Here is a 13,809-nt window from a genome sequence, read left to right on the forward strand (position 1 = left end):
ATAGAATAAACTCAAAGAAAGTGAAACAAAGGAGGTAATACATAAGAGAAATAATGAAATAGGAACCAGAGATCAGCAAAGCCAAAATTTGAGTCTTTGGAAACATTAAATAAACCTTTGAGAGACTAGTCAAGAAAAATAGCCAAAAGACACCTCAAAATACCCTGATTAGATTAGAGAAGAAGTAGGATGTTGATGGTCATCCAGGCTGGGTGATGGCTCTCTGTCCCACTCGTGTGTGTGTGTGAAATTCTCTGTAACAGGAAGAGCTTCTCTGATTTTGTGGACATGTAAGTGAAAAGGAGGCCACAACGCCAGAGGCGGGATCAGTGTGCAATAATTCATTTTAAAATTTAAAGAAAACACAAATTAACTCAATAAAAAAATAGCCTGAGTGGTCCAATAACGATTAGCCTGAAGCAGTAGTTCCACGTCTTCCCCGTGAGAAAACCGCGTTCTGAGAGTTTTACCGTGAGTTCTCCAGGACTTTCAAAGAAAGATGGTTTGGTCTCACAGATCCTACCAGAGGACTGCAATGAGACAGCAAGGAGCATGCTCCCCAATTTGTGTTTTTGTTTGTTTGGTTTGATTTTTACCTTTTTATTTATTTGTTTAGCTGTGCCCCACAGCATGTGGGATCTAAGTCCCTGACCAGGGATCAGACCTACATGCCCAGCAGTGGAAGGGCAGACTGTTTACTGCTTGACCTCCAGGGAAGTCCCCCCACTTCATGTTACGAAAGAAATGCAATATTGATACCAAAACCTGCTAAAACTGATACCAGAAAAAAATGAAAAGTCGCAGATTTGTTTCTCTCATGAATGTTAGATGTGAAAATCATCAAGATACTCACATTTCAAATAACAACAGTATGTTTTTAAAAAGCGGCATGTTATCAAACTGGCTTATTCCAGGATTGAATTACTATTAGGAAATGTTTTTTGCTACATTAATATATGAAAGAAGAGCCATGTGATCATTTCAGTGGGTTCAGACAAAACCTTTGCTAAGATCCTCGCACCCATTTATAATCAATTTAAAAAGAAGACAACCAGTAAGCAGTGGAAGGAAATATCTTTAGCCTGAAAAAAGGAATTCACCAGAAGAGAGAGAAACGTAGGTGGAGCATCTTCCAAAGCGGGAGGAGTGTGGAAGCACGTGTGGAGCAAAGCCCGCCATCGCACGTGTCCCGCAGGCACGGTGGGTTTGGACAGGCAGAGGGACAGGACAGGAGACGGGCCTGAGATCTGAAGGGAGGAAGCAGGGTTTCACTGAGAGCGGGCTGATGGTCTCGATGGGAAGTTTCAGAGCACGCAGCGCAGTGCAGCAAGAGTCGGCTGTAGGATGAGGGTGCCGAGGTTAGTCACTCTTCTCTCCACCATCAGTAAGTCAGAAACGAGCTTTGAATACAGACAGCATCCGTCACAGCGCCCACGTCTGTGCCGTGTCCATGAATCAGGAGGCGTGGAGGCCACAGAAGACCCTTGAAGACCCAGGTCACAGAGACCCTGTGTGCCTTTGTAGGGGAGTTGGCACCTTAAGCCGTTGAGCGTCCCCAAGTTTATCTGTAGATTTAAAACCCAAGAAGGGTTCTGTGGAATTCAGCACAGTGTTTCTGGAACATGTGGGGATGGAGCTACGATACAGCGCGAGGAGGAATATTACAGCAGCAGAGAGGGACAGAGCCCAGCCGTGTGCACCGTGGACACGCCTCACACGCTGAGTGTCAGACGAGACCCAGCACGCAAGAATGTGCACGATGATACTGTTCATGGGAACTTAAAAGTCAGGCAGACTGAAGTCCATTGGTGAAGGCGCCTGCCATTCAGTCCAGCAGCTCCTCTCCAGGGGTCTCCCCAGAAGTTCACGGGAGAGAGAGGGTGCTCCTGGCCGTTCCTGCACGGCCTATTGTAGCCCCAGCATGGGAGCAACCCCGAGGTCCACGCAGACGAGTGGACAGACAGGCGCTGCTCCCTCCGCCCAGGGGCTACTGCCGGGCACATGGACGGTCCGCGGAGGCCAGGCCCAGGGCACGCCAGGGCCCCACTGCAGTGAGGTCCAGGGAACCGGGGCGACTTGGGGAGACAGACAGCAGCTGGTGGTTGGCCTGGGGCCAGGGCGGCCAGGAGACATGGGGGCGTCGTGGACACGCTCTGCGTCTTGACTGGTGGGATCGTTTCCCAGACACTACCTGCAGTTTATCGCACGTCAGCACCCCTCGGCGAAGTCTGTTTTTAGAAATGAAGTGTCTTGTTCAGGGATGCATACACAAGTGTTAGGACTGTAAAGAAAGGCACGGAGGTGATCAGCGTAAAAAGCCAGATTAGTGATTCCTTCTGAGGTGAGGCAGGGGCCCCGGCCTGGCTGCTGACCCGTGGTATTCACTCTGTCTTTATTCTTTATGTCATGTGCTGGGCTTAGTCGCTCAGTCGTGTCCAACTCTCTGTGACCCCGTGGACTGTAGCCCTCCAGGCTCCTCTGTCCATGGGAATTCTCCAGGCCAGAACACTGGAATAGCCATTTCTTCCTCCAGGGATCTTCCCGACCCAGGGATTGAACCCAGGTCTCCTGCATTGCAGGCAGATTCTTCACCATCTGAGTCACCAGGGAAGCCCTTCTTAGACACACCAACCATAAAATAAAAGATTGATAAGTTAAGGTACACTAAAGTCAACAACTTGCTTTTTAATAAGAAAATGAGAGAACAGTATTGCAGCCAGCGTATCACAGGATTCGTGTCAAGATGTGTAAGCATCGCAGTGTGTTACGGACAGACAGACAGACCTCAGACAGACAGACAGGTGGGCAGACAAAGCAGTCGATGTCCCAGAAAGCTTGTGACTGGTTCCCCGTGGGGGCCTCAACCAGCTGGCCCTGGGAGTGGCCGGGGCCCAGCCCCGCTGCGGGCAAGGAGCGGAGCATCAGGTGCCCCCATGAAAAAGAGCTTGGCGGATCCACTGAGCTTGTAACAGCCAATCCTGTGCCCCCAGGATCCCGCGCCCAGCCCCGCCGTGTCCCAGGAGCGCCCTCCAGGGCCCTGTCCGCCCAGCGTGGTGCAGCCTCACGGCAGGACTGCACGCACGGTGGCAAGGGATGAGGCCGAGTGGAGAGGCGCCACGCGCCTGTGTGTGCGGGTCAGCCCCAGCCCCTGAGGACGCCTGCGAGGTCCCGACCCTACAGAGAACCGTGAGGGCCTGTGGTGACCAGGCCGGGCTGGCTGCGCCCGGGGCTCAGCCCCGCGCCCGGGGTTGGCTGTGAGGGGTTTCTTCCCCCGGGCTGGGTGCCCAGGCTTTTACATGATGGTTGCACACAGGTGTCGCACACACACGTGGGCATGCCTGCGTGATGCGTGGGCCACGCCTGAGGGAGGTGGTGTCGGGGGAGGAGGCGGGCCCGCTGCTGCAGTGCCCCTGAGCCTTGCTTGGGTTCAGGCCTGGAGCCGCCGAGCGCCCTGGGCTGCGTGTGAAGGTGGGGCACACGCGTGCTGGTGGAGGCAGCAGAGGTGGAAGCTTCCAGAAGCTCTAAAAGGCGGCCTCACTGGACTCGGGGTTTGCGTTCTGGGAGATGGTGCAGCCCTTTGCCCAGGGGCAGGCTGGCCCTCTGCGCCGCAGCTCCGAGATTAACCTCAGATTAGGCAGAAACGCTGCCCCTGCTGGACAGGGGACAGCTGTACCATTTTCTGCTTTAATTCAAATTTCTGCTACCTCATCAGTGTGGGAAGGGAGAGCATTTCAGAAGTGATGCAAAGGCTTTTGAAAGAAAATATCCTTTCTCTCGTTGAGTGTGGAACTTGGCCGTCACTGCCTGGGGGCCCGGGGCGCCGGGCTGCGGAGCTGCCCCGAGGGCGTGGGGGGGTGCAGTGCTGTGTCTCCCGGTGCAGAGTCGTGTTTCACGCCACACCTCATGACTCGCGGGTGAGGGAGGGCAGGCTGGGGGCCGTGGCAGAGCCGGGCCAGGCTGGGCACTTTCCCTGAGGACCGAGAGGAAAAGGACATGGAACCGCAGGGGTGTCCGGGGTTCTGGCCGGTGTCCCGAGGGGGACCGTCCCCCCCAGCGGCGGAGGTGTTCCGGTCCCCGCCATGACTGTGCGGCTTCTTGTCTTCCAGGTTCTGTTTGGATTCTGCCAGGCAGACCCGACAGAGACTGTCCATCAACTGGTCCAATTTCAGCTTGAAAAAAGCCACCTTTGCTGCCCACTGAACGAGGATGCTGGAGGGGGCCGCGCGGTGGCCGGCCCGGCCCCTCCGACGAGAACCTGCTGCTCGGCCACGCTGTGAGCTCGCGTGCGTGTTGTCTGTGCGTGAGCCGGCCGGATGAGCCGCCCCTGCGCCGCCGGCCCTCTGCGTCTCGCCCCGTCCTGCCACCTGCCCCTGGGGGTCTCCGCTCAGCTCCGCCCGCGTCCGCCCGAGGGCCTGGGCGGGCGGGCCCGCCGTCCTCCACAGTCCACTGTCCAGAGTGTACACGTCGCGCGTCCGTGTCTGACCCCCGACTTGTAGCCAGCTTGTGTAAGACCCCCGCAGAACGAGACCGTTCCGAGCAAACACCCACCAGTACTCACACCATGAAGTCTGTAGAGTGTACAACTGTATTAACACGGAGCCTGCCTGGCTACTTTTTTAACATATTGTTAAGTAATATTAAAATCATGTCTTTCTTTTTGAAAGATGGAATACATTAGTACAGCAGGAGACCTGGTCTGGTTGCTTTGTGCCGGGGTCGGGGGTCGGCGGGGGCGCCCGCGCCGTCACAGCGCCGGTATCCTCCTGCCCTCCCGCCAGCCGGGCCCGCGCCTCCACGGGCCAGCACTGCCCGGCCAGCCCCCTGGCGCTATCAGGGGGCCGCGGTGAGTGCGGGAGCTCAGGGGGCGGAGGAGGAGGGCGGGGGGCACAGCAGACGGATGTGGGCTTCCCCGCGGCCGGGGGGTGGGGCTCTGACACAGCGACGAAGACTGCAAACGTCTAACGGGGCGCAGGTGAGCGGCCCAGGCCCCGGTGCAGTGAGGAGTCCCAGCGGCCCTTCCTTGAGCCCCATCAGCAGGAAGCTGGGGGAGTTGCTGTCTGCTCGCGGCCGGGCTTCCCTCACCCCCTAGCGCACTGTGTAGCTCCTACTGCTCCGGCCCCAGGGGAAGCGGCTTCCACACGCGTCCCTGAGGGAGGGGACAGGGTAAGAGCCCGCCTCAGTCTGGCTCTTCGCTGGCGAGGTAGGGGGACCGGCCCTGGCGATGTCTGACAACCCCCGGGGCGCCCAGGGAGCGGGTTGAGGTGGGCGGGGCTGTGGTCACCATGGGAGGCCTCCCCCTCACAGGCCGTGCAGACGGGACCATGGTCTGAGCCCCAGACCAGGCCGGGGGGCAGGCGAGGGCGGCCGGGGAGGGGCCTGCATGGCTCTGCTGCTGGGGCGGCCCTGACTGAGGGCCGGGTCCAGGAGGGGCCGGCAGTTGCGGGGAGCAGGCGAGGGCAGCAGGCGGGGGGTTTGGTCGAGCGGCAGGCTAGACTTTTCTGGGCGTCGAATGGTCCAACAAAGGGAGAAGCAGGCTGAGCCACCTCAGAGAGGCACAGACCCCACTGTGTCCCTGGACCCCCCCACCAGGGCCAGATGGGGCGGAGCCGGCGTCCACTCGGGCTCAGACCAGCCTGTGCCCCCTGTTGCCTGGGTGCCCCCCACCTTCCACACCCGCTCCGCCTGGCGGTTCTGGTCCCTTGCACGTCTCGGCCTCCTGGCCCCCATCCACCTAGACGCTGTCCCGTCTCCTGGAAGCCAGCTGACCCGCAGGACCACCCCTATTATTCCTCGTCCCTCAAGGGGGCGTCTCGGGAACAAGAAAGAGGGTGGATTCAGGCCCCAGGAGGCTGAGGCCCCAGGGTGAGGCTGGGTCCTCTCCTGGTCACCGCAGTTACAGCTGGGGGCACAGGGCCCAGGCCCGCAGAGGGAGCCCCACGTGTGCCCAGCAAGGTCACTGCTCAGCCTCGGAGGGCCTCCTGCCGGCTACAGGGGTAAGTAAGTGATCTGTAGACAAAGCAAAGTGACTGTGGCTGGAAGAGAAACAGCAAAGTGGGCCTTTATTGAAACCTGCCGCCTACATACTCATCACGTTAAACCAAAATGTGGCAGTTCTCAATTTCATTAATGCGTTCTTTTTTTAAGGAGAAGAAAAAACTGCACAGTTCATACTGTTTTACTGTCTTCAACACCAAACGTCTTAAGTCATCACAGAGAACGACAGAATGGAGGTGACATCCTGCTTCATCTTCACGATCACAGGCAGGCACAGCTCCTGTTCATTCAGTGCTGGGGGAAACAGCCGTGCAGACTGGGAAGAAGCTCCGAACGGTCTGAGCTCTGGAGGACTCGCTCTCCAAGCGGGACGCGTGGCAGGGGAGGGTGGGCACGGGGCAGGCAGGTGGGCGCCGTGCGGTGTTGGCCACGGGCTGAGCGCGCTGAGCCGGGGCTGTGACTCCGGACGCTGTCTGGGCAGGGAGAGCGGCGCAGAGCTGTGTTTCCTGAGGGAAGGGCCCCCGCTTCCTGCCTGGAGGCAGCTTCCGGGCCGGCACTGGGTGGGGGGCCTGGAGCTCCCAGACAGGAGGGGGCTGCAGAGGCGTAAATCCCATGAGCCCTGGGGGAGTTTGCACCACCCAGGGCGGAGACCGGGGGACACACGGGCCATGCGTGGAGTCCCCCGCGGGGTCTGAGCTGCCCCTGGATGGAACCTAAGTCTGGGCACAAGCCTTAGAAGGAGCAGAGCGGGCCTGAGTGTTAACCTCAGAGAGCCCGCCGACACTGAACACCGTCCCGCGTGACGAAGCACAGCTCAAAGTGTCAGGGCCCAGGCCGTGCCAAGGAGGGACTGTGAGCCATGAGCAGAAGAAACATCAAAGAAGCAAGAGAATCGGAGCCAAAGAGGGCGAGTCTGCGGACAAGAACCTTAGAACATCTGTTAAAATCTCATGACTGCTCAAACACATAAAGTGTGAACGAGATGAAGAGCTGGAAGCTGCAAAAAAAGATCCAAATCCAAAGGGAGAAAAACAGTGTCTGAAATGAACAATACCCAGGATACAAGTAACAGCTGACTAGAAACTCTGGAAGGGAATACCTGTGGACTCAATGACAAATAAATAGAAACTACGAGTAATGAAAACTGACCTTTTCCAGTCCTGTGGCCACTGCTGAGTGTTCCAAATTTGCTGGCATATTGAGTGCAGTACTTTCACAGCGTACTTTTTTTGCAGTACTTTCAGGATTTGAAACAGCTCAGCTGGAATTCCATCACCTCCACTAGCTTTGTTTGTAGTGATGCTTCTGAAGCCACTTGACTTTGGACTCCAGGATGTCTGGTTATAGGTGAGTGATCACACCTCCATGGTTATCTGGGTCATGAAGATCTTTTTTGTACAGTTCTGTGTATTATCACCACCTCTTCTTAATCTCTTCTGCTTCTGTTAGGTCCCTACAGTTTCTGTCCTTTATTGTGCCCATGTTTGTATGAAATGTTCCCTTGGTATCTCTGATTTTCTTAGAGAGATCTCTAATCTTTCCCATTCTATGGCTTTCCTCTATTTCTTTGCATTGGTCAATGAGGAAGGCTTTCTTACCTCCTTGCTATGCTTTGGAACTCTGCATTCAGATGAATGTACCTTTCCTTTTCTCCTTCGCCTTTCACATCTCTTTCCTCGGCTCTTTGTAAGGCCTCCTGAGATGCCGCTCTCCCTTCTGCGTTTCTCTCTCAGGGACGGTTGTGGTCACCACCACCTGTACAGTGTTAGGGACCTCCGACCATAGTTCTTCAGGCACCGTCTGCCAGATCTGATCCCTTGAATCTATTTGTCACCTCCAATAATATAATCGTAAGGGATGTTTTTTTAAGGTCATATCTGAATGGCCTAGTGGTTTTCCAAGTTTTCATCCTAATCCCACAGAAGGGCAGTGCCAAAGAATGTTCAAACTACCACACAATTGTGCTCATCTCACATGCTAGCAAGGTAATGCTCAAAATTCTTCAAGCTAGGCCTCAGCACACATGAATCGAGAACTTCCAGATATTCAAGCTGGATTTAGAAAAGGCAGAGGGACCAGAGATCAAATTGCCAACATCCACTGTATCATAGAAAAAGCAAGAGAGTTCCAGAAAAACATCTGCTTCATTGACTTTGCAAAAGCCTTTGACTGTGTGGATCATTCTTCAAGAGTTGGGAATAACAGACCATCTTACCTCCTTCCTGAGAAATCTGTATGCAGGTCAAGAAGCAACAGTTAGAACTGGACACAGAACAACGGACTGGTTCCAAATTGGGAAAAGAGTACGTCAAGGCTGTATATTGTCACCCCGCTTATGTAACTTACATGCAGAGTACATCATGAGAAACGCTGGGCTGGAAGAAGCACAAGCTGGAATCAAGATTGCCGGGAGAAATATCAATAACCTCAGATATGCAGATGACACCACCCTTATGGCAGAAAGGGAAGAGGAACTAAAGAGCCTCTTGATGAAAGTGAAAGAGGAGAGTGAAAAAGTTGGCTTAAAGCGCAACATTCAGAAAACGAAGATCACAGCATTTGGTCCCATCGCGTCATGGCAAACAGATGGGAAAACAATGGAAATAGTGTCCGACTTTATTTTCTTGGGCTCCAAAATCACTGCAGATGGTGACTGCAGCGATGAAATTAAAAGACACTTGCTCCTTGGAAGAAAAGTTATGACCAACCTAGACAGCATATTAAAAAGCAGAGACATTACTTTGCCAATAAAGGTCCGTCTAGTCAAAGCTATGGTTTTTCCAGTAGTCATGTATGGATATGAGAGTTGGATTATAAAGAAAGCTGAGGGCCGAAGAATTGATGATTTTAAACTGCGGTGTTGGAGAAGACTCTTGAGAGTCCCTCGGACTGCAAGGAGATCCAACCAGTCCATTCTAAAGGAGATCAGTCCTGGGTGTTCATTGGAAGGACTGATGCTGAAGCTGAAACTCCAATACTTTGGCCCCCTGATGGGAAGAACTGACTCCTTGGAAAAGACCCTGATGCTGGGAAAGATTGGAGGTGGAAGGAGAAGGGGACGACAGAGGATGAGATGGTTGGATGGCATCACCAACTCCAAGGACATGAGTTTGAGTAAACTCCGGGAGTTGGTGATGGACAGGGAAGCCTGGCGTGCTGCAGTCCATGGGGTCACAAAGAGTCGGACACGACTGAGCGACTGAACTGAAGTAAAGTGATGCATTAGTTTTCTGGGGCTCCCATAACAAAGTGCCACAAACTACATGGCTTAGAAACGTATTCTCCAGGTTCTGGAAGATTTAAATCTAGAATTCAGGTGTCGGCAGAACTGGTTCCTTCTAGAGGTTGTGAGGAGAAAGCTCTTCCGTGCTGTGCTCCCAGCTCCCTGTGGTCACTGGCGGTCCTTGGTGTTCTTGACTTATCCACACGTCACTCCGGTCCCGGCCTGTCTCCACGTGGTGTCCTCTCTCGTGTCTGTCTCTTGCCCTTTTCTTACAAGGACGCTGGGTCACTGGATCTGGGGTTCACCCTAATGCAGCAGGACATCACCTTAGATTACACCTGCAAAGATCCTCTTTCTAAATGAGGTCACATTCACACATTCTGGGGATTAGGACTTCCAACATTTTTTGGTGAACTTATTTTTGGGGGGAGACACAATTCAACTCACAGCAGGTTTTCTTAATCGGCTTTTCCATTTGTTGAAAACACACAGGAATACAACAGATGTTTCATACGTTGTCTCCTGAGATTGTCGACTTCCTGATTAAACTGTTTTCTGAAGGCCCCCTAGGGTCTTCTACATACACCATCTGTCATCTGTGGGTAGGGCCAGTTTAATTTCTTCTTTTCCAACTTTTCTAGTCTTCATTTTATTGCCCGGCTGCACTGGGCACCTCCTGTAGCAGGGGGAACTGCAGGAATAACATGAGCAGCTTGCCTGACGGGCCCTCCTCAGGGACAGCACTCAGCACCTCATCAAGTGCGGAGCTGGCTGCGCGTCGTCCGGTCACACCTCGGTCAGACTGAGGGAACCCCTCTGCTCCCAGTTTGCGGGTGGTGGTATCATGAGTGGGTGTTGAATTTTGTCATATGCTTTTTTTGCTTCTGTTGAGATGATTATATGGGGCTTTGTTTTTGTTTTTTTTTGGTCTGTTATGGTGAATTATTTTTTTAATGTCAAGCAATCTTATGTTCCTGTAATTGCACTTGGTTATATTTTTTATTCTTTTAGGATTTTTGCCTCTGCGTTCGAGAGTGATCTGTCATTTTCCTTCATGCCTTGTTTTTCTTGCGTTTCAGTGTCGTAAACTGAGTTAGGGAACATTCCTTTTCTGTTTCCTGAGTCTATAGGATGTTGGTGTGTCTTTCTTAGACGTTAGGAAGAGTTCACCAGTGAGTCAGCTGAGACTGTAATTTCCTTTGTGAAAAGACCTTTAATTACAGATTCAGTCTATTGAAGTGACACAAGGCTGTTCCGGTTTTCTGTTTCTTCAGTTTTAGGAAGCTGTGTGTTTGAAGGACTTGATCCATTTCATCTAAGCTGTCACAGGTATTAGCTCCATAAACTCTTCATGGTATCTCATCTGTTTAACGTCCTAGAGATCTATGGTGATGCTCATCTCTGACTCCAGATTTTAGCAATTTACGTTTTCTTTCTTAGTCAGTCATGCTGTGGGTGTATCAGTCTTATTACTATTTAAAAGAACTATTGGCATTGATGATTTTTGTCTGTTTTTCATTTCATTGATTCTGCTCTTTAATTATTTCCTTCCATTTTCTTTGGGCTTAATTTGCAGTTCTTTCCCTAGCATCTTGAGATGAGCACTTGGATCAGTGAAGTCTCACCTCCCTTCATCCTGATTCATACCTTCAGAGCTATTACATTCCCCTGGTCACTGCTTTCCCTGTATTCCACAATTTTTAGCAACTTGTTTATTTTTTTTAGCAACTTGTATTTTCATTTATACTCAGTTCAACATATTTCCAGTTTCCATTGTATTTATTTTTCCCATGGATCATTTAGAAACATGCTGGAAATTTATTAGTTATTGTTCTGTTACTGATTTGTTGTGGTTTAACCTTAGTGGAATCAGGCTGGAATAAAGATTGCCAGGAGAAATATCAATAACCTCAGATATGCAGTTGACACCACCCTTATGGCAAAAAGTGAAGAGGAACTAAAAAGTCTCTTGATGAAAGTGAAAGAGGAGAGTGAAAAAGTTGGCTTAAAGCTCAACATTCAGAAAACTAAGATCATGGCATCTGGTCCCATCACTTCATGGTAAATAGATGGGGAAACAGTGGAAACAGTGACAGACTTTTTGGGGGCTCCAAAATCACTGCAGATGGTGATTGCAGCCATGAAATTAAAAGATGCTTTCTCCTTGGAAGACCAAGGAGTTATGACCAACCTAGATAGCATATTAAAAAGCAGAGACATTACTTTGCCAACAAAGGTCCGTCTAGTCAAGGCTATGGTTTTTCCAGTGGTCATGTATGGATGTGAGAGTTGGACTGTGAAGAAAGCTGAGTGCCGAAGAATTGATGCTTTTGAACTGTGGTGTTGGAGAAGACTCTTGAGAGTCCCTTGGACTCCAAGGAGATCCAGCCAGTCCATCCTGAAGGACATCAGTCCTGGGTGTTCATTGGAAGGACTGATGCTGAAGCTGAAACTCCAGTGCTTTGGCCACCTCATGTGAAGAGCTGACTCATTTGAAAAGACCCTGATGCTGGGAGGGATTGGGGGCAGGAGGAGAAGGGGACGACAGAGGATGAGATGGTTGGATGGCATCACCGACTCGATGAACATGAGTTTAGGTAAACTCCGGGAGTTGGTGATGGACAGGGAGGCCTGGTGTGCTGCGATTCACGGGGTTGCAGAGAGTCAGAGACGACTGAGCGACTGAACTGAATTGAACTGAATCTTAGATATCACAAATTCAGTGATTAAGCTCTTTGGAATATTGTTGTGACTCACTAATTTGTCTCTCTTGGAAGCATTCCGTGTACACCTGAAAAGAATTACAGTTAGCTCTTGTTGGGTATAACTTACGTTCTACATATGAATTAGGCCAGGTAGATTATTTTGGTTTAATCTTCTATATCATTACCGATTTTTTTCCCCTGCTTCTTTCAGTTACTTAGAAAGGTATGTTAAAATCTCCAACTATGATTATGTATTTATCTAGTTCTTATGCTTTATATTGGTATTATTAGCCCTATGCAAATCTGGGTATATTATATACCCCTGATAAATTTACCTTTTTATCATTGTGTGACATTGATCTTTATCTCTGGTAACATTTTTTGTCTTTAAGTGCAGTGTCTGATTTTCTTGGTTAATGTTGGCGTGGTGTGTCTTCATGTTTTCTGATGGGCACAGGGGCAAGACCTTTATTTGCATCCACTGTGACAATCGTTATTCAGTTAGAGGATTTGGTAAGTTTATTTATTGCTGCATATGTTGGGATTTTTATCCCCAATGAGGGATCAAACCCCAGGCCCCGCATTAGAAGTACAGAGCCTGAGGACTTCTTAGGACTTCCCTGATGGTCCCAATGCCGGGGGCCCGGGTTCCACCCCTGATCAGGGAACTAGATCCCACATGCCACAACTGAGAGTTCGCATGTCGCAACTAAAGGACCTGAACGCTGCAACCACTGAAGACCTTGCGGTGCTGCAACTAAAACCCAGGGCAGCCAAATAAATACTTAAGTACAGAGTCTTAACCGCTGGACTGCTCGGGAAATCCCTCCATAACTTTTAATACTTTTAATTAAGTATTTCCATCCCTAGATGGTTACCCTAGAGATTATAATATGCTCCTGTAATTTATTAGCCTACTGTAAATCAGTGCAATAACCTTATAACCTTATAACTGTGTAAGTTGCTTAAGCACTCTGCTCCGCCACCTAGAAAGTTCTCATGGTTGTTTGCGTGTCTGAAAACCTTCAAGACATTATTGTTTTAAACAATCAGTACTCATCCGTGTCTACTCATCCCCATGCTCTGCACATTTTTCTGTATTTTTACCCAGAAGTACTTCTGACCAGCCTCAACAATCTCCATAGTATCCATATTTCTTTTAGTACCATCTGCATAAACATCTGGTTCGCTTGTGTTTGTGTGGCTGTATCTTCACTATGCCTTTTCCCCCACATGTCCTGAACTTGTTACTGTATATTGGACTGTGGATTCTGTTACCTGTGTCTGAAGAAAGATGGGTTTTGTCCAGCAGGCCAGTAGATTACTGGTTGGCTACCTGGAAGAGTGGGATGTTTTGGTTTTGCCCTAAGATGTCAACTTTACTCCTAAAATGTGGCCCCTTGAGGGTTTCAAAGGAGAACCGAGGTATGTAGCCGCCCCTAACCCTGAGGGACGGCTGCCGGGACCTCTGCTCATGCGCCCCTGCCAGCCCCGTCCCTGCCGCAGGATTCGCGGGGTCTCTCTCTCTCAGCCTGCCCGGTTCAGGGGTCAGCCAAGGATCTGAGGGCTCCCCTCCTGTGGCTCCTTTCTCTGCAAGAAGTGCTTGGGTGTCTGCCAGGTCCTCCAGCTCCTGAGGATGGAGGCTCCCTGTGACGCTCAAGATCGACGGCTTCCAGTCAGGCTGCTGGACACCGGGGGGCGTAGGCAATCCCACGGAGGGGTCGACACCTGAGCTACCCCCGGAGGAGGGCAGAACCGGAGAGGGAGGGCGCAGGCACTCCAGGTGGGCGGGCCAGCACGCGCCCACGCGGCGGCCGCTGCTTCACGCAGACCGCACAGCGGGGCCGGGGCCGGGGGGCCAGTGGCGGGGTTCAGATCCCAGCTGTG

The 13,809-nt window shown here is 51.5% G+C and overlaps 1 protein-coding gene across 4 annotated transcripts in view; it reads left to right on the forward strand.

Annotated features, from left to right (window-relative positions):
- The window catches only part of FAM193A (family with sequence similarity 193 member A), a 153,491-nt gene extending 148,803 nt beyond the window's left edge, over positions 1–4,688 (forward strand). For all 4 annotated transcript variants that reach the window (XM_061145379.1, XM_061145380.1, XM_061145381.1 and 1 more), the window contains one exon: positions 4,107–4,688. In XM_061145379.1, coding sequence (XP_061001362.1) covers positions 4,107–4,200 — 94 coding nt within the window. In that variant the 3' untranslated portion in view covers positions 4,201–4,688. The remainder of the gene's footprint in view (positions 1–4,106) is intronic.
- Positions 4,689–13,809: the final 9,121 nt, after the last annotated feature.

This window comes from Dama dama, chromosome 6 (genome assembly GCF_033118175.1).
Source record: "Dama dama isolate Ldn47 chromosome 6, ASM3311817v1, whole genome shotgun sequence".
NCBI classification, from domain to species: Eukaryota; Metazoa; Chordata; class Mammalia; order Artiodactyla; family Cervidae; genus Dama; species Dama dama.